Raw genomic sequence first — 19,469 nt, 5'->3', positions numbered from 1 at the left:
TCATACCTTAAATTGGTGAGATAACTTCCTTAGCACACATAAGGCTTCTCCAAGCACACATAATCTCAAACGAAAGTGACCCACCCACAATCGTTAGCTTCTATGACTCTATGAACCATAAAAAATGTAGAATCAAAATCTTGGGTTTTTTTAGGTCATTGTGGAGAGAAAGTGAGAGATATCTTGTGTTTAGTTCACAAGAATGGAAAAAGAAGAAGGGTAACTCGATTTTGGGAGCATTAAGAGCTTCAAATTGGTTGTTCATGGTAGTTGGGGTATTGATGACAATGACAATCTTGTAATTACTTGAAGATGGTGAGGGTGAGAGAGTAAAAATGTCATTTTCGAAAGAAAAAAAAAATTAATGGCATTTTCGTGAATTATATGAACTTGTGGGGTGAATAGGGCAAAACTAATTTCCAAAAAAAAAGTAGGTTAGTTTTGTGTTTGACTTTGAGTTGTAGGTCAATTTTGCAAAAAGCCTAAAAATTAAAAGAGTATATCCTAAGGAATTTCTCTTTATTCAAATATTATCAAATAAAATATAATTTATGTCTTCAAATTTTTTAAATTAAATGCTAAATTATTTATATACGACAATTATTCATCAAATATATATATATATATATATATATATATATATATATATATTTATTTATTTATTTATTTATTTATTTATTTGTTACTGCTTCAAAAAATGTAGAAAAATTTTAACGTATCATAAATATTTTGATTTTTTTTTAAATAATACATTCATTATTAATATTTTAAATTTTTACTTAATTAGTATTTAATTATGCATCTTATGTTTCTTATTTTTTTAATTTTTTGATTAAAATATTTTTTTGGATAACAACACAATATATATAAAAAGTAATTTTTGTTTTTAAAATTTATTAAAAGATACCCTTTTCGGATAACAGCATAAAAAATATTTTTTTATTTTTAGAATACATTTTAATTTTGGTTAATTTTATTATATCAAATAAAATTTTATATTTTAACTATTTTTTTATTAGTTTATAATCAATAATTTAATAAATTAATAAATTATTTATTAATATAATAACGACATTAGTCAGTATAATTTTTAGTGTGAAAATTTGAATGTGAAAAATCCCATCAAAAATAATACCGGTCTGGTTTTCATAAGAGAAAAAAAAGCTCATATTGCACTAGAACCGATGAAAATTGGGAACCTCACCAAAACGGGTTGATTCAGAAACAATTTGAACCGGGCCAGTTTGAAACAGAACTCTACAAGATAATTGTTGACTGGATTCCAACTTCCTCTCCAAACAAGAAATTGAAATCAATTTGTAAATTAATCATGTCGTTACTAGTAGACCTCGGACGGACGGATCGGGTATCCGAACAATTTTAAGGTATCTGGATCCGGATCTTTATCCGGCGGATCCATAATTTTACTATTCTTATTTGGATCCGGGGTTCTCGAATATCCGGATGTCGGATATCCTTCTAAAAATTGTAATATCTGGCGGATATCCGGATCCGGATTTGGATCCTTAAAATAAATACAAAATAATATTAATATATATAAAATATTAACAATAATTTTAAAATAAAAATATATACAATGTTTTTAATTATTTATATGTATAATATTACAAAATTTACATAAAATTTATATATACTATTATAAAAATGAAATATATTAAATAAAATTAATTTATATATATAGATATTACTATTTTTGAAATAGTTATTAATAAAACTTACGCATCCGGATATCCGGACTAAAAAATTAAAATATCTGGATCTGAATCCGGCTTTGATGGATCCAACATTTTATTATCCGGATCCGGATTCAGTTACTCCGGATATCCGAATTTTCGGATCGAATCCGGATCGAATATCGGATAAAAGTACTGTGCCTAGTTGCTAGGCTCCTCCATTCAAATATCATCAAGCCGGTTCAACTGTTTGGTTAAGGAAATTAGAGAAAAGCTGCCGGTTTACAGAAACCACACAAACAAAAAAAGATTCTCTAAAACAAACTTTCCGTGCCTTAAACCCTAAATTAAATTTGAGATTAAAAACCCTAAATGGCGGCCAATTGGAGAGTTGCGACCGCGGCCCTCCGTCGTCATCTCCTATCCCCACCGCCTATTATCTTTGCCGCCTTCAGGGAGTCCACCGGAGCCTTATCCGCGGCTAATCAGCGTCGTAGCTACACGACAGCTCTCGCTGATGATGATCCGAGAGGGAAATGGCTCACGCTACCTCCTTTCTCTCCCACCATCGACGCCGCCGCGGTAGGAAAGGAGCTCTCTTTCGACGACGGAGACTCTGTCGTCAAAGGCTCAAATGATGGCTCAACGACGGCGCTGAGGTGGATTCTTCGTTGCCGTCCTGACCTACCTAGAAACCTCGTACAGAAACTCTTTCGTTTAAGACAGGTCCGTGTAAAGATTGTATTTTTTTGATGATTGAAGTTACAGGGGATAAGATATTTGTAAATGTTTTCAGGTTAGAAGACAAGTAGTAGTAGTAGTGCCTATGAGTTGTGAACTACAAAGAAGCCAACTTAAAAGGGTAAATTGTTCTTCTGTCTATCTCTTGGTGCTGTTTTTTTTTTTTTTTTTTTTTTTTTTTTTGAGAAGCTGATGCTGTCTGATGGTACTGATTGAAGGTGGCAGCCAAGGAGTCATTGAATGTGGGAGATAGAATTTACCTTCCTCTATCTGTTGGCAATGATGCTCCCCAGCCTGCTAAGAAAGAACGCTTTCTTTGCAGTGAAGAAGAGCGCAAATTCGTTTGCAGTTTAGTGTTGTACAAGGTTTGTTTGTTTTTTTTTTTTTTGCAAGAAAATGTTATATAGATTGATAGATTTGTAACTGTGGGTTAATTTGCCAGGATCCAGCCATTATTGTCTTGAATAAACCTCATGGTATGGCTGTTCAAGTAAGTCATATATTCTCCATGCTTTCTGATGCATCGTATTCGTGGAGCTGATAGACTTTTTCTCTTAAACAGGGAGGGACTGGGGTGAAAACCAGCATTGATGAACTCGCTGCCACTTGTTTGACTTTTGATAAGTCAGAATCTCCCCGGCTGGTTAGTAGCGAAATCATATAGTAGTGCACCAAGGCTTTCTGTTAAGTCCTAGCTTATATGGGAGAAGTTTATGAATCTCTTGGCTTATGCAAGTATGGTGGTGTATGTATTAGGTGCACAGACTTGACAGAGACTGTAGTGGGCTTTTGGTGTTGGGAAGAACACAAACAGCTGCAACACTTCTTCATTCTATATTCCGCGAGAAAACATCTGGTGCTTCCGCCTATGTAAGTCATATGCTTTCTCTTAGAAGTTTTTCTTACTTTGAAATAAGTTTTCTTCTCATATGATTTCTGAGAAATCGTAAAAAAATGTCTCTTTCGGTGACCTTTCCTTTATTTCTTTAGGGTGTCAAGAAGAACATAAAATCCTTGAAAAGAAAATATCTGGCACTCGTGATCGGGTGCCCAAGACGTCAAAGGGGACAGATCTCAGCGCCACTCAGAAAGGTGATTTTACACTCTGTTTTAGCTATCAGAATGTTTCACCCGTCTAAGTTTTGTCCACTTTGGTTCGATCCAAGAGATGATTAGTCTGTGCACATTCAATCCATTGCTTATGTTGTTTTACTGGAGTAAAATTCTTTGCTAAAACATATGTGGAATGTCTGTGTAGCTTGTTGTGGATGATGGAAAATCTGATCGCATCACAGTTAATGACAATGGAGAACTAGTTTCCACTCAGCACGCTATCACTGAATACCGAGTGGTCGAATCTTCACCACATGGTTAGTGTACACTGTTGCTATCGTTTCACTTAACTTAGAATCAAATGGTTTGGCCTTTTATAGCATACTGTTGCTTTATAGGATACACATGGCTGGAGCTTCGTCCTTTAACCGGCAGAAAACATCAGCTCCGTGTACACTGCGCAGAAGTGCTAGGAACACCGATACTCGGGGACTATAAATACGGTTGGCAAGCTCATAAAACCAGGGAACCTTTTGTGTCTCCAGAAAACACCCGGACCAAGACATCATCTCCTTTTGGCCTCGATATGGAAGGTGGAGATGTATCTTCAAAACAGCCACACCTTCATCTCCATTCTAAGCAAATCGATCTGCCAAACATCTGTCAGCTCTTGGAGAAATTGGAGGTTTCTTCCGACTCTGATATCTCGGATCTCGATAGCCTTAAATTCGATGCTCCGTTGCCTACTCATATGCAGCTAAGCTTCAACTTGTTGAAATCTAGAGTCGAAACTTGTGACTATTGTTAGACTATATATTCTTTTGTGTTCTTAAGGTCCCCCAAGTACGTGCTTTATGTCGCTTTTGGACCTGAATCAGTATCATACAAAGACGAATCATTGTGTTCACATATCGATCTGCCAAACATCTTGATTCCCTTTGTATTCCCACTTATTAGTTGTCACTATATTTGTTTGACTCCACAGAAAAAAAGTTGTTTTGACTCGAAACAAGCAGCAGACTTTTATAGTCTTGTGGTATAGATACTTTAGTTATGCTAGTGTATTATTAGTTTAATTGATATAAATAAACTAAGAGTGATATCATTTTATCTAGATAATTGTGGTTGTTCACCAAAAAATAATCTGTTTAAGCTCTGGAAAACGGAAGGGGGTGACGCTATGAATAAATACAAGTAGTTCAATACCTAACCAAACAAAGACTGGTTAGTTTTTTAATATTTTATATTAATTTTGATTGGAAAAAAGTAAAGAATAATTGTGAATTATCCTATCTGAAAAACTGTTCGATGACGTGGCGTTGTATGGTTGGATGGATTAAGAACAGAAGAGTAGCGTCGAATCTTCCACCAACCACACTATTGTAGTACCTACTACATACCTGACCAAACGTCTCTTTCCAACGATACAATCAATGTTTGCTCCATTATTTCTTTTATTTTATTTTGTCAATTAAAATTACCTGTAATAAATTGAAAATATGTCTTAATTTCACAAAAGTAAATAATTTTTTGATCAATTGTTATATAATAAATTTAAACTATTACAAATGTTTCTATTTATAGGAAATCTGTAAAATAATCCAGCAATTAAAACTCTGTAAATACGTTATAATTGAATAATACAAGATTTATCTTTGAATAAGATTAGATATTAGCAAACATGTGTCCAGCAACGCCACCAAAAGCCAATTTAGTTGTGTATTGTATAAGGAAAAGGGAATATCCACCTAAACTTATGGTGTCATATCTCTTTCTCATTTAGTTTTATTAGTTAATGTAACTTTCTCATTGAGTTATATTTGTTTCTGTATATAAATATATATATATTTATTTATTTATATATGCATGTCCCAATTTAGTTGTCATGCTTATATCCGTGTTTCCCTTTCAACAACTATTGTTAGGTCTGAGTGTTAGGATCGGGTTTTTCAGGTTTTTTGATTTTCAGGTTTACGCTTCTAGATCTCATACTAAAATTTTATTAGTACGGATCGGGTTCGGTTCAAAATTGTATTGCTTTCTAAAACCCATAAAGTAATCATATATCGTACGGATTCGGATTATATCAGTTCGGTTCGGATATAATCGAATTAAAAAACAAAAATTTTGAAGCAAAACATAAAGAAAAACATCTAAATTAAATAAAAATTAATCTATCACACATAAAATTGATAAAATAACAATAAAATGTTAAATCAAGCATGAAAACAAACTTCATTTGTAAACAATATGTATTGCCTTATAGAGAGTAGACTTTTTATTTCAATAAGCAAATTATAAAATAATTATTTATAACTAATTGTGTACCTAAAATATTTATTAAAATTTTAATATTTATTAGTATATATCATATTACCACAAATGTTGAATTTAATAATTGAAATACTTATATATATTTTAAAATATTTATATTGGCTATTAATTTCAGATTTTTCGGGTTACTCGTTCGGGTTCGGTTAATAACACTTCGGGTTCGGATATTTTTTTGTACCACCCTACAAGACCCGTTCGGGTATTTTTACATTTCAGGTCGGATAACGGGTCGGGTTTTTCGGTTCGGGTTCGATTCGGATTTCAGGTTCCGGATTTTATACCCAGACCTAACTATTGTGGTCCAGATTTTATTTACATCTATGTTCAAAGTGTAATTTGGCCAACTTACACCACATATTGATGTTATTAGTAATGGAAGATCAGTACATTAAAAAGAGTGTATTTTGATTTCTTTCTTGGTTTGTTAGATTAATTTACTCCTTTTATTTTCGTTTGGTTTTATAAAAAAAACTTATCAAAACTAAAACCAGACTTCTTCCATTTGATTCGATTATCTCCATTCATACTCATTACTCTTGAGTTGTAAATTTGTATTGTATATAAGAAGTTTGGTTGTACCACCGGTTCGAAAAGAAAAAGATCAGAGGTTTGGTTGGTCGAGATTACTGATTAAAAAGGCATGCCCACCAAAAATCAAATTTTTACTGTTCTTTTTTGGTATTATTGAACAAATTTTTTATCTCCCCCATTTACTTTGCACTATATATACATATTCCAGTAGGTGCCTTTATAAGTCCGTAGAGTCATCTCTCAAAACAGTTTTCTCTGCAAGAAAGAACAACCACACAAAAAAGTCAGAGAAACCAAGAAAGAAATAGAAAAATGGGAAGTGGAGAAGGTGGAGAAAAGAAGGCTTTAGGGTGGGCTGCAAGAGATCCTTCTGGTGTTCTCTCTCCTTACTCCTACACTTTGAGGTTTTATTTTATCTACTCCTTGTTTTCTCTTTATATAAAGGGTTCTCTTCTTCTTTTATGAGATTTTTTTAGAGAAGTAATATAGTTCTTATCTCTTCAAGAGTTATTGAACTTTTTTATTTTGTTTATTCGATGAAAACAATCTTGGATTTGTTAATAGGAGCACAGGGCCAGATGATGTGTATATAAAGGTTATATGCTGTGGAATCTGCCATACTGATATTCACCAGATTAAAAATGACCTTGGAATGTCCAATTATCCTATGGTTCCTGGGTAATTTCTTCTTTCACCCTCTTTTTCTCTTTTATTTTTCTGCTCTTTTTCTATTCTATGCTCATTTCTTTTTGCTTATGCTGTTAATATCTTTTCCATGAATTGTAGTTTTCTTTTCATCTGTTAAAATGGATCCCATAGTTATCTATTGCCTTAAGTTTAGATCCCAATCATAACCAATATGTTTTAGATCTTGAAAGGAACCAAGTCCTTTTTCTATGGAGTTATGTGAAAATTTGTTTGCGTGTAACTGAAATAATACACTTGTGACTAGCTTTGTTATTTTCTATGCGTGCTAGAGATAACTCCAAAGTCCTAACAGTACAAGCTGTCTCACACTTAACTGTTTAATATTTTTCAATTAACATAGTCAATGTGGAATTTGTACATTAATAGCTAAAAGCAATAAACTAAATATGAATTTTGATTTACAGACACGAGGTGGTAGGTGAAGTGGTTGAAGTGGGAACAGATGTGAGCAAGTTCACCGTAGGAGATGTGGTCGGAGTCGGCGTTATCGTCGGATGCTGCGGTAGATGCAAACCCTGCAGCTCAGATCTCGAACAGTACTGTAACAAGAGAATCTGGAGTTATAATGACGTCTACACCGACGGCAAACCAACTCAAGGTGGCTTCGCTGACACTATGATCGTCAATCAGAAGTAAGCACACACACAAACAAATAAACCTTTCTTGTTTCACAAGAAAACACAGAGCATTGTTTCTTCCTCTACACGTAATCTCATTTTTTCCCCAATTTTGTTTCATAAAGATTTGTCGTGAAGATCCCGGAAGGCATGCCGGTGGAACAAGCTGCCCCGCTGCTCTGCGCGGGAGTAACTGTTTACAGCCCGTTGAGCCACTTCGGTCTAATGTCAAGCGGGCTCAGAGGAGGGATTCTAGGGTTAGGAGGAGTTGGACACATGGGTGTGAAGATAGCTAAAGCAATGGGACATCACGTGACTGTGATAAGCTCATCAGAGAGGAAAAGAGAAGAAGCAATGGATCATCTAGGAGCTGACGACTATGTAGTGAGCTCTGATCAAGCAGAGATGCAAAGAATCGCAGACTCTCTTGACTATATCATCGATACCGTACCGGTGTTTCACCCTCTGGAGCCTTACTTGGCTAGTCTTAAACTCGATGGGAAACTGATCCTCATGGGTGTTATTAACACTCCTCTTCAGTTCATCACCCCTCTCGTCATTCTTGGTTGGCATTTCTTGTTTTGTTTTAAATTAATGATGTCTGTCTAGCAAAGTCTTGATTCTTTTGTTTTTGATGATAGGGAGGAAAGTGATATCAGGAAGCTTTATTGGGAGCATTAAGGAGACAGAGGAAGTATTGGCTTTCTGCAAAGAGAAAGGGCTTACGTCGACAATTGAAGTGGTGAAGATTGATGAGCTTAACACTGCGTTTGAGAGGCTTCACAAGAACGATGTTCGTTACAGATTTGTGGTTGATGTTGCCGGAAGCAATCTCGTCGAGGAGGCTGCAACAACAACTACAAAATGAAAGAGTAACTATATACAAATGTGATATGGGTCCTAATATGTGTTGTGGTGTCTTGTTTTTCAATTGTTCTGAACGAATGCTTTGGTGTATCATTTAATGTTTACTTTTGCTTCAAATGTGAATTTATGCCACTGTCTTTTTCACTTTAAGAGAAAGAATAAATATTAATATGAGCATATTTATGTATTTGAAGTTCCTTTTTTTTTTTTTTTTTTTTTTTAGTTCGATTAGGAACCATTGTGGCTAATCATTTTCTTGTACCCTGAATTATTATAATTGTTTTGTTACAGTGGAGTCTACAAAGTTCATGACTCACAGTTATTAAATCATCCATGAATTAAAAATAAAACTCAAAACTCAGAATTTGAACTAGGATCTTGAACAAATTGATTCTAGGAACTACATAGGCACATAGGTGATAGGTCAAGTTCTAATTCAAAAAAATCCTTAGGCTTTTTTTTAATTTAAAAAGGTATAATAATAAAAAGAGAAAACTAAATAAAACCTTTACGAAATACAATACACAATATAAAATACTTTTAATTAAAAACTTTGTGGCGGAAGCGTAAAGGAAGAAGCTTTGATCTCTCTCTGGTTTAGAAAGAGAGAGAGAGAGAGAGAGACACGATTCATCCAAAAGCTTCGATCCTTTTTACCTTGAAAACTCTATGCAGAAGAACCCTAACTGATAAATCGCCATGGGAGATTCCGCTTCTTCTTCTTCTTCTTCTTCAACACGCGTTTCTGTTCACAATTCTCTCGGCGGTGGTTCAGGCAAGTCTCTCTCCCTTCGCATCGTCTCTCGAAATCGGGATTTTTCGAGTTTGGCTCTCGATTCAATGAAGAATCATTGAGATTATCCGTTTCTACGTTCGTGTTTATTGCGGAGTTGCTTGATTTTTCTGGATTGATCGGTTATTAGGGGTTTAGTTTGGTTGTTTTGGGCATTTGGGGATCATTAGTTATGACTACGTTTTTTTTTTAAAAACAATTTTAGTTATTTAGAGATATTAGTAATCGTTCGACATGTAGATAGTGTCTTGTGTCCTTAGAGCAGAGCTTGAATTTGAAGTTTTGAGTTTTCCCTTTTTGGTGTGCAGTTGCCGATTTGCTGCTGTGGAGAAACCGGACTGGTGCAGTCATTGTCCTAGTCTCCTCTACTGTGTTCTGGTTTCTGTTTGAGAGAGCTGGTTACAATCTCTTGTCTTTCGTCTCCAACGTTGTGCTTCTTCTTGTTGCCATCCTCTTCCTATGGGCCAAGTCTGCTTCCCTACTCAACCGGTAACAATATGGACTTTCTGTTTCACTATTTGAAAAATTAATTGGAACGATGCTATGAGAAACTGACTCATGTATTGATTTTGTTTCAGACCTCTACCACCAGTTCCCAATATGGAGATCCCTGAGGAGCTTGCAGTTAAGGCTGCTGATGATATTCGTGTTTGGATCAATCGTGTGTTGTCAATTGCAAGTGATATCACCATTGCTAGAAATCCCATCCGTCTCCTTCAGGTTAATACTTTAGTCTTTTCAGTTTTCATAACTTGGCTGAACTATTTCTTTCAAATCTTTTTTTTTTTTTTTTTTGCTTGTATATAGTCTAAATCATTCTCGTGTTGGCTTTTGCTGTTGAATAGGTGTCACTGGTCTTGTGGGCTATATCCTATGTGGGGACGTTTATCAACTCCCTCACTCTTGTCTACGTTGGTGAGCATCTTATCTTTTTTTCTTGTCTTGAATATGTATAATCTCTCAGTCTATATGAGTTACTGGTTTATCTATAACAGGGATTCTTCTCAGTCTTTCTGTTCCTCTTGTGTACGAGAAGTACCAAGACCACATCGACGATAAACTGAACTCGACTTCTAAAGTCATTCGCAGTATCTCAATGAAGATTCCGATGATGCCCGTAAGCAAAGAAAAGAAGTACCAGTAGTTAGTGTAAGTAAGTAAGCCTTATCATCTGACAACGTTTCTGGTCATGACTTGTCCAAGATGGTTTAGTTTTTTGACTGCTGTTTTACTGAACCGGCTTCATTGTATGTTCAGTAGCTGCAGGTGGAAACAATTGCGGATTTGTTCACAAGACTAATTACAGCAGCTTTTTAAACACACAAGAAAGAGCCCCATTACTGGATTGCTTGCTCTAAGAGGATGATCAAGCAGCGGATCAAAGTGAATCGCAGTACAGTTTTTTTGTTCATTTCTTTCTGATTTGGCTTTCCTTAGGTTTTTTTTTTTTTTAAATTAAGTTCTTCTTAGCCTCTGTTCTATGTTCATGAGTTTCTGGGGGTTTTCCGTTTGGCTGACTATTCGTCTTTTAGTCTACACACGAATGCTTTGTGGGATTGTTGTTGCAGTAGAATCAAGAAAGATAAAAAACTAATACAGTTTGAGTGGTTATTGTCCAATAACAATTGCTTTTTCTTGAAGATTGTCGTTGACTGATTAAGAAGTATCACATATGCTGTGAAAGTGACGTATGCTTCTTCAAGATCTCGACACAGGACTTCTACGTGATTGAAGTGTAAATGAAACAACCTAGCAAATAAACTTTGAAAAAGATGGGAGACATTTCTGCAATTGAAGAGTTTGTTTCCCTCGAACTATAGTCTTACACTTTCCAAAGATACATAAAAACCTCAGAGAATCATATATTTTACTGGATGGATTCATTCTGTACTAGTCAAGCAATGATAGAACCGAGTATATATGAAACAAATAAGGTTGTCGACGAAGTGATGTGTTTCTTTATTATTGCAGCCAGCAAGAGACTTCACTTCTGTACTGTTCTTTTCTTTTCACAGAGAAGAGCCACAATGCAAGCTTACGAACCAGTGAGAAATGGGATCTGAGCCACCGTTGTTGGGATCGAAAAATGAACACTTTGAATTGCCAAGTAAGCCGCGATACCAGCAGCATAACCAGCAAAAGCAAAACCACTCACCTGCATGGAGAAAATCAACAGAGTTTCTTGCTCAGAGCCTCTAAAGAGTATCAAGTCTTACACAAGCAAAAAATAAATGTATCTTTTACCTTCCGGAAGTACCAAAAGAAATCAATTTTCTCCATCCCCATGAAGGCCACACCAGCAGCAGAACCAATGATAAGCATCGAACCACCAGTACCGGCGCAGAACGCAACCAGCTGCCAAAACTCGGAGTCTTGAGGGAAGGATGTGAGGTCGTACATCCCCATGGTCGCTGCAACCAACGGAACATTGTCTATGATTGCAGACACAACACCTATTGCACTAGCTATTAGCTCAACGTTTGGTATATTAGCATCAAGGTAGTTTGCAATCTCCCTGAGGATCCCAGCTGCTTCAAGGCTGAAAGAAAAATAGAGCAAAGAACAACATCACAAAAGGTTTTCTAATTCATAAGATTAGTTTAATTTAAGTTATACCTGCTAACGGATAAAAGGATGCCAAGGAAAAACAAAGCGCCTTGTGTGTCGATTCGAGACAAGGCTTGAGGTACTTTGAGCTTTTGTCTTTCTGATTCACCGTAATGGATGGCATCTGTCAAGACCCAGAGAACTCCAAGACCTAGCAAGATGCCCATGTAAGGAGGCAATCCAGTTAGAGCTTTGAAGACTGGAACAAAAACCAATGCTCCGAGGCCAACTCCAAACACTAGCTTCCCTCTTGGAGCCATCTTTTCAGAAGCTAATACATCTGAAGAATCCTGCCCCTTTTCGTTTACCTCACTGAGGAAGAAAATAAACAAACTTACAACAATCAGCCTCTGCAGTCACGCTACAATTGAAGTCAAACATTATTATTTCTGTTCGAGAATGCAAGGAAGAGTTTATAACCTGCTCAAGGACATGAGTGCTAGCGGAACAGCAAGAGAAATGGCTGAAGGTATGAAAAGGCCCTAAAAGGAAAGCACGTAAACCTCCATCAAGAATGTCAGAATAGAATAGTTGACAGTTGAAATGACCAAGCAGGTGAATACTTTAACTACTTATACAAGCCTGTAACCTAGACTATCTAGTCCCACTTCCAAACATTCGTTTTTCTTAAGTAGACTCTAACCCTGTAACATATATTAATGATACCAGTTATGCTTGAGGAAGAAAGGTACTCTGATAACATTATGTGACTTATCTCAGAAGAGAAGGAGAACCTGTATAGTCGGCAAGGTGGATATCTGACCATGAATCCATAGCATAGTTGTAGTAACATCACCAATTGGAGTCCATGCTCCTCCTGCATTTGCTGCTATCACCACAACAGCTCCTAGAAGTCTGCCCATTGGTTATTAAACATTAAAACTAACGTCAATGTGACAATAATACTGAAACACAAAACAGATTATCCCAGCAACGGGTAAAACATGTTTCCTTCAGAATCTTAAGAGGTCTATATATACAGAGCTAATACGTTCCCCCACTGTGAACAACTTAACTAATGAGGAGCATAAAGAAAAAAGTTGTTCATACTTGCGGTATTCTGATTGAGGAACCAGTTTCCTGAGCAAAGAAACCATGACAATGGTAGAGGTCAGGTTGTCTAGAATCGAACTGAGGAAAAAAGTCACAAAGCCGACCTGCGACGCCACAAGTCAACTAAAGAGTAAACCCTTTGAAGAAGGAGATAACTTTCAAAGCTAGAGAGATAAAAATCACCCTACCACCCATAAAAGCGTCTTTGGCTTCCGAGTGGTTATATTGTCAGTAACCAGCTTAAACCCTTGGTGAGCATCAACAATCTCCACAATGGTCATTGCCCCCAGTATGAAAAACACAATCTCACTTACTTCAGCTGTTGCATGTTGAAGCTCTGCAACAGCTATTTCAGTAGAAGGAGCCTGTCACAAGGAGGAATATAAATTAATATATCCAACAAATTAATCATAAAAAAAACTCATATGTAGTTTCTTACTTACCCCTATGCCCCTCACAACCCACAGACTGACAGCCATCAGAAGCCCCACTCCACTTTTATTAAAAGCTAAAGACTCTTCAAAGATGATTCCAGCGTATCCTATTCCAAACAACAACGCCATAGCAAGATCCTGGTTAGCAGCGACCCATGAATGATTAATGGCAGCTGTTCCTGTGAGAGCAGCTGCGAGAATAGCAATAGCTTTGACTATATCCGTCTTTGGCTGATAATTCGCTTCGAAGTAGCTCGAGCTAGGCTCATCAACTGAGCAAATAGGGTCACATGATCCTGATGCGTCCAGCAAATCCTGATTGTGGAATCATACGTAAAGAAATGAACTTTCGATTAGTTTGATCGATGAGAGGAAATGGGTACTTGTCAATTTTTTGATGATATTGAGGAAAACTCAAACCTCAAGCTCTGACTCATCGAGTGGTTGAGATGGTTCCTCGAGAGAAGAAGAAGGAGATGAGACTCTGATCTTATCCTCGGCCCTCACGAGAACGCTGTGTCTGGACAGCCTCGAGCCTGTGATTCCGGAGAGTTTGGAAACGGAGACGTTTTGAGGCAATCGGGTTGAGAGAGAGATAGGGGATGAAGTCGCGACGGCGTGTCGCTTTGTCAGTTTGTGCGGCGGGGCGAAGTGAGAGCCGATTGGTAACACCGCCATCGGCGAACACCGGAGAGAGAGAGAGAGGGGGAAAGAGGCGAAGAAGAATCTACGGTCGTACGGCGAAGGAGTGAGATTATTATCTGTCGCTGGCGACTGAAGTGAGTTTTGATTTTTAATTTATCCTCAAAATCTTGTCTTTTTACAATTTAACCCTTATTAAAAAGTAAATTAAAGTATAATCCCATTCTGAATATTTTAAACCTCAGGTAGCATGATTTATCTTTAGACAAACATCAGGATTAAGATTGTTTACAAAACTTTTTCTTTTTCTTTGCTATTGCTTTGTGAAAGTAGGAATAAAGCCAAGTGTTACTAGTTCATCTTGAAAAATATCCTAGAAACTTTACATTATGTAGTTTTGGTTTAGATGGATTATGGACTTTTGGCTCAGCATTTCGATGTCTTCAGAAAAAAAAAAGGGAATAAAATAAAACGTTTAGCACGTCGCAGAAGTAGTGTTCTAGTTTGGTAGCAGCGTTATGTGTGACAACGTGAGCAAATCTTAGCATCTCAGTTGCACTCCTAGGCGCGATTGGAGAAACATTGAGAAAACACTTGGAATTTTAATATTTAGTGTTATAATCATTAAAAAAATTTAACCAGATTCTTTCTTATATCACCCAGATGATCCTCAAAATACAAAAAGAAATGGGTGAAATTTTGTAAATAGTAGTTCTTGAACAAAAATCAAAAAGAAAGACTATATGATAATATCATCCTAGGAAAGTAAATCCAATATCCCTTGATTCATTGAGAGGGTGACATAGTGTGACCCATACTAGCAGTAGCAGGTGACCATAGATCCGCACCATTGGAGTTTTCAACGTGTACAGTGGACGAGACGGGTGCTAGGCATAATCCTCTGCTTCTCAAGTCTCTCACTTTCTTCCCCGGCGTTACATCTCCGGTAACAGCTCCACCGTCCTGAACACCGGCAAGTCAGACGGAAAATCATTAAGTTATTAATCAAATATATAATTTAAATAAAATAGAAAATCATAGAGACTTATTACAAGAGAATAGTTGATTAGGTAAGGAGAGCAAAGGACTTGGATCTGGTCTTGTAAGAATTTGATGTAACCCATCGCTTCATGCAGCACAGAAGCTGCATCTGTCTGTCAAAGTGACAAAAATGGTTATTTCCCATTTGGTTCTCATCAGTAATCAGAAAAGTCAAGTTCCTATTTGGGTAGAGTGGTTCACTCCTCTAAAAAAGTACACATATCATTAATCAAAATAAAGAGTAAAGAAAAAACAAATCTACTTTAGTCTATGACCAAGTTTCATAGTCTTTGATGTCTTTTTGATTTTCACATTGGATGCCAGTTTTACACTATACCCCAAATCGCGACTTCTTAACTTTTGGAAAACTAAATAAAAACTGATAAATTTTATAATATTCTACATCAAAATACTATTAAAAGAAAATTTATAAAAAATTATAAAATGTTTTTCACTTGTTTGGTGATAGAAATTGAAGCATGAGTAGAAATAAAAATTACCTTTCCGTATGGAGAAACCAATTGCTGCAACGCTGCAATTCTTTCCCCTAACCTTTCTTTCCTTACCTATTTTTAAAGTATTAATTGGATATTAACAGTAACAAATGATAAGATAAGAGTAACTTTTATAACATTATAAAACATAAAAATGTAAGTTCTAATGACACACCTTTGCAATTCCAACTGTTGATTTATCCTGATTTTTCTTGCATTTCTTGCTTGGTTTTTGGTTATGATCCATGTTTTGCCCATTACCCGACCCGGTTCTCTTCTTCTTCACAACAGAGAAAAGGCACACAAGAATCATCTTTAAACGTTTGATAAGGCACAAAATATCGAAAAAATAAAACATTGTGCTTTTTTTTGCATGCAGATATGCACAAGACCAATTTTTATTTCTTATTTTCTAATCAAAATGCGCAAAGGAATAAAAAAATCAGAGCCTTACGTTTGAAGATTTAATTGATCTCTCGTCAGCACATGTGTCATTCGAGTTCTTGCAAGTGTTAATAGTGCATGAAGAAGGATCAGAAACGGATACTCCGGAAGGAAAAGAAGGTTCTTGGAAGAGCGATTCGTCGCCGTTTTGGCAGTCTCCGCTGAAACAGAGCATTTTTGACCCATTTGTACCGGAGAATACAAAACCGAAGCTGTCTTCTCCACCATCGCCGCCGTTAATTTCGCGGCGGTGGTCTTCAGAGGAGCTAAGAAACCCGTCAGACAACATAAGAAGCTCCGAGAAGCTCGGGACTCCGGGAGCTTCCACCATAGCTTGGTCGTCTGCTGTATCTCCCATTGTGATTTTTCTTAAGTATTTATTTACAAGTACTTTCGTGGAAGAAGCTGAGTTGGAGAATGAGAGAAGGTGATAACCATGAACTAGAAGATAATCGTTGGTAAATGGTTTCTCTATACCTTTTTGGGCTTTTTATAACTGGTTTTACTTGCTTGATGGTTGATGTATATATTTGCACATAAACCCAATTATTATTAATTTTGCTTATACATAAAATTTTAAAAGAGCAAATTTTCCTGAAATTACATAAATTACAATCTATCTATTGGGTGTAATATATATTGCGTTTTTGAATGATAGAAAGAAAATGATACTTTTGTTAGTGAATATGCAAGAAAAAAAATACTGATTGGATTACAACCTCAGATCCTAATCAAATCGACTCTTTACCGTACTGGTTAAGTAAGGGGACTAGTGTTGATTACATGATTGATACTTGTTAAGAGAGGGGTAGAAAGGGAAATATATAAATTTGAAGATAGTGTTGGTCAAAGCCACCTGGCCCGAGGAAACTGTAGATTTGATTCACTCGAAGCTGATGTTCGTTTTTTAGTAACCGCTGCTTCTTTTCTCTCTTTCTGGAAGTTAAACAAGTAATTAATGTCACACACACGCATTCATATCCATTGTTCAATAAACCCATAGTACTATACTCCCTCCGTTTTTTTATATAAATCGTTTTAAAAAAAATTTTTTGTTCCAAATTATATGTCGTTTTCGATTTTCTATGTAATATTTATTAATAATTAATATTGTCTGACCAATGATAATATATTTTCTATTTTTCTATTGGTTGAATTGTGGTTAGGTAAATAATTAATGATGTTTTTGTTTAGAAAATATAAGAAATTAATGATTTTCTTAATCTATGTGCATAGCTGTAAAACGAGGAGTATTACATTACATTACTACAAAACCATATACTAGTAGTTTTAAAAAAAAAATTGCCTTTACCATGTTTATCATTAACATAATGACACTATGGCTTCACATAATACAACAGATACTATATCAAATAAACAAAAGAAAGGAAGAAATTTTAACATACTGACATGTACCAGGTTTGACACGTGCAAATACTGCAGACACGCGTGAGGAGAAAACTCTAATTATTAACCAGCCCAACTTGTTTTTTAGCCTGTTCTGACTCTTGAGAAGCAAAAACAATCTTCAGACACAGTTTGGTTTGGTTAGGTTCGTTTCATGTAACCATTGTCGAGTTCCGACAAGGACCTAAAGACTTAGGAGTGGACTAATAATACTCTACCGTCACTGTGTATTGTCCTTAGCTACATGATAAATCACTCGTACCCAAACAATCCCTACTCTCTTGTTCGTTATTACATCACTGCCACTTCGCTATGATGAGTTTCTTTCATTACTAAAGATGGATGATATTATTTCTTGTCAAGTAATGGGATGTTTTTGACTATAAGAATGTAAAAATCATAGCGACTTATTGAGGATGAAGCAAACAAACAAGAAACTACTCAAACAAGACATGACTGATTGAGCAGTCAACAAATGCCTGCAGCAAAAGTCAAGAGAAACAAAAGGAAAGAAAACGACATATGAGCAACCTCTGTTCTTGATTACACTAAGATCAAAAGTAGTATAATTGATGGTACCCGTTTAACAAATCACTGAAGCCTTAGAAAAAAACTTGTTCGAAATCTCTCATGGGAATAACGTCGAACAGGTGGTGTGCGTGATTATTCAAAACAAATCTCTTTTAGCTTCTTGGCAGCAGATTCGTCGATTGAATACTGCAAACGATTAAGAACTCATAAGCAAGCGAAAGAGTATCTAGAATCTACGGTTCACAAAGAACAAAAAAAAAAAAGAATCTATGTACCTTTTTGAGTACCCATATTGAGTGATTATAAGCCCGTTGGAAGAGTTCATCAAGGGGTGTTTCGCTTACGTCGACGTCACGGTAGTTAACGAAGTTCTCCCTCGCGTACTTGGCGTAGTATGGCCTCGTGTCCGCCGGCAAAAGCCGAACTAGCCTCAAAACGCCGCCGTATACTCTGAGCACCTTCTTCATTTCCCACTACCTTCTGCAGCACGTCAGACAAGCCTAGGCTTTTATGGGGCTTTGTATAATCCCATTATGGGCCCATCTTGATTAAAGACATTTCATACCGGTTTAAACTTATTAATTCATGTCCGCAAATAGTAAACCGGTTTCTCGATCCATTACGCAAACAACAGAAAAAAAACAGTCAAAAATGTAAACTGTTATGGATCATGAATTGGATGGTCCATGACCTAGACCATACAAGTTCACGACTATACTTCATCGGATATTTATATTCAGCCACATGGAAGACCCGTTCAACTTTATGTCTTTATAAGTTTGCCATGTCATTATGTAGAGTATCTTTGTAATCAATTCTCCCTTTGACTCCACCTTGTATGAACCACTATATATAGTGGTGTAAGCAATAAGAAATATACAACACATTCTCACAAATCTTCTCTCAAATCTTAAAACGTTATCAGCACGAGACTCTCTCCACCTGAGCAATCCCATCCGCCGGCGATCATCTCTTTTCCGGCCATCTCTTCCGGCCCTCAGCCTTGCTCCGCCGGCCAAATCTATCCCTCTCACGGTTTTCCGACCAGCTCCTCCATTTCTCTCTCAACCAGCTCATCCGGGGATTAGCTTTCTCTCACGGTGGTCCATTCAGATCAATTTGGTGTTTTCTAAAAGGTTAATCAAAACCTAAAGATCTAAGAACATCATATATCTGAATCTTGGATCTATATGAATCCTAAAACTTATAAAAATCTATAGATCTAAAATTATCACAAATATTAATCTTGAATCTAAGATCTATATGAATTTTGATTCTAAAATTATTTGAATCTCTAAAGATCTAAAAATCTCTAAAAACTTATTAATAATCTAAGATTTATATGAATCTTGTTTCTACGAACTATTTGAAATTATAAAAGATATTAGAGAAAATCATAAACCCCTTTTAGCTAGCAAGCCTTAAAATCGGTTCCCTTTTCTCTTATTTTGATCCGGCCTTAAATCCGGATTGACTAA

The 19,469-nt window shown here is 36.1% G+C and overlaps 6 protein-coding genes across 9 annotated transcripts; 3 read left to right on the top strand and 3 right to left on the bottom strand.

Moving 5' to 3' along the window:
- The first annotated feature begins 2,029 nt into the window (after nucleotides 1-2,029).
- On the top strand, nucleotides 2,030-4,437 carry LOC106343695 (RNA pseudouridine synthase 4, mitochondrial). Its single transcript, XM_013782982.1, has 9 exons — nucleotides 2,030-2,420; nucleotides 2,491-2,556; nucleotides 2,654-2,800; nucleotides 2,878-2,925; nucleotides 2,998-3,078; nucleotides 3,192-3,305; nucleotides 3,426-3,527; nucleotides 3,694-3,805; nucleotides 3,887-4,437. The coding sequence occupies exons 1-9, from the start codon at nucleotides 2,067-2,069 to the stop codon at nucleotides 4,294-4,296; spliced, it is 1,434 nt and encodes a 477-aa protein (XP_013638436.1). The 5' UTR covers nucleotides 2,030-2,066; the 3' UTR covers nucleotides 4,297-4,437.
- Nucleotides 4,438-6,563: 2,126 nt separating this feature from the next.
- LOC106296144 (cinnamyl alcohol dehydrogenase 4) lies at nucleotides 6,564-8,722 on the top strand. Its single transcript, XM_013732215.1, has 5 exons — nucleotides 6,564-6,757; nucleotides 6,918-7,031; nucleotides 7,466-7,693; nucleotides 7,804-8,243; nucleotides 8,320-8,722. Exons 1-5 carry the CDS (start codon nucleotides 6,666-6,668, stop codon nucleotides 8,544-8,546), a joined length of 1,101 nt encoding a protein of 366 aa, XP_013587669.1. The 5' UTR covers nucleotides 6,564-6,665; the 3' UTR covers nucleotides 8,547-8,722.
- A 388-nt stretch (nucleotides 8,723-9,110) lies between these two features.
- Nucleotides 9,111-10,949, top strand: LOC106295209 (reticulon-like protein B11). 2 transcript variants are annotated; one of them, XM_013731049.1, is made up of 6 exons: nucleotides 9,111-9,320; nucleotides 9,647-9,827; nucleotides 9,917-10,058; nucleotides 10,184-10,253; nucleotides 10,334-10,487; nucleotides 10,596-10,949. In XM_013731049.1, the coding sequence occupies exons 1-5, from the start codon at nucleotides 9,245-9,247 to the stop codon at nucleotides 10,480-10,482; spliced, it is 618 nt and encodes a 205-aa protein (XP_013586503.1). In that variant the 5' UTR covers nucleotides 9,111-9,244; the 3' UTR covers nucleotides 10,483-10,487; nucleotides 10,596-10,949. The 2 variants fall into 2 exon arrangements, with proteins under 2 accessions (XP_013586503.1, XP_013586502.1); XM_013731048.1 differs by having other exon boundaries at nucleotides 10,334-10,491.
- Nucleotides 10,950-11,107: 158 nt separating this feature from the next.
- On the bottom strand, nucleotides 11,108-14,210 carry LOC106295208 (Na(+)/H(+) antiporter NhaD). Its single transcript, XM_013731047.1, has 9 exons — nucleotides 13,853-14,210; nucleotides 13,442-13,747; nucleotides 13,187-13,363; nucleotides 12,996-13,102; nucleotides 12,680-12,800; nucleotides 12,366-12,427; nucleotides 11,955-12,257; nucleotides 11,583-11,877; nucleotides 11,108-11,493 (listed from the first exon to the last, which is right to left on the bottom strand). The coding sequence occupies exons 1-9, from the start codon at nucleotides 14,108-14,110 to the stop codon at nucleotides 11,374-11,376; spliced, it is 1,749 nt and encodes a 582-aa protein (XP_013586501.1). The 5' UTR covers nucleotides 14,111-14,210; the 3' UTR covers nucleotides 11,108-11,373.
- Nucleotides 14,211-14,696: 486 nt separating this feature from the next.
- On the bottom strand, nucleotides 14,697-16,531 carry LOC106293272 (transcription factor bHLH113). Of its 2 annotated transcripts, none has more exons than XM_013728924.1 (5): nucleotides 16,064-16,531; nucleotides 15,785-15,889; nucleotides 15,616-15,681; nucleotides 15,127-15,228; nucleotides 14,697-15,037 (listed from the first exon to the last, which is right to left on the bottom strand). In XM_013728924.1, exons 1-5 carry the CDS (start codon nucleotides 16,409-16,411, stop codon nucleotides 14,861-14,863), a joined length of 798 nt encoding a protein of 265 aa, XP_013584378.1. In that variant the 5' UTR covers nucleotides 16,412-16,531; the 3' UTR covers nucleotides 14,697-14,860. The 2 variants fall into 2 exon arrangements, with proteins under 2 accessions (XP_013584378.1, XP_013584379.1); XM_013728925.1 differs by having other exon boundaries at nucleotides 15,785-15,886.
- Nucleotides 16,532-17,849: 1,318 nt separating this feature from the next.
- Nucleotides 17,850-18,484, bottom strand: LOC106293590 (LYR motif-containing protein At3g19508). 2 transcript variants are annotated; one of them, XR_001260548.1, is made up of 3 exons: nucleotides 18,267-18,484; nucleotides 18,040-18,177; nucleotides 17,850-17,939 (listed from the first exon to the last, which is right to left on the bottom strand). XR_001260548.1 is itself a non-coding variant. In XM_013729270.1 (2 exons), exons 1-2 carry the CDS (start codon nucleotides 18,456-18,458, stop codon nucleotides 18,124-18,126), a joined length of 246 nt encoding a protein of 81 aa, XP_013584724.1. In that variant the 5' UTR covers nucleotides 18,459-18,484; the 3' UTR covers nucleotides 17,850-18,123. The 2 variants fall into 2 exon arrangements, 1 of the variants encoding a protein (XP_013584724.1); XM_013729270.1 differs by having other exon boundaries at nucleotides 17,850-18,177.
- Between the last annotated feature and the right edge of the window lie 985 nt (nucleotides 18,485-19,469).

The sequence above is a fragment of the Brassica oleracea genome, chromosome C5 (genome assembly GCF_000695525.1).
Source record: "Brassica oleracea var. oleracea cultivar TO1000 chromosome C5, BOL, whole genome shotgun sequence".
NCBI lineage: Eukaryota > Viridiplantae > Streptophyta > Magnoliopsida > Brassicales > Brassicaceae > Brassica > Brassica oleracea.
This window is presented reverse-complemented; position numbering and strand designations above follow the sequence as displayed.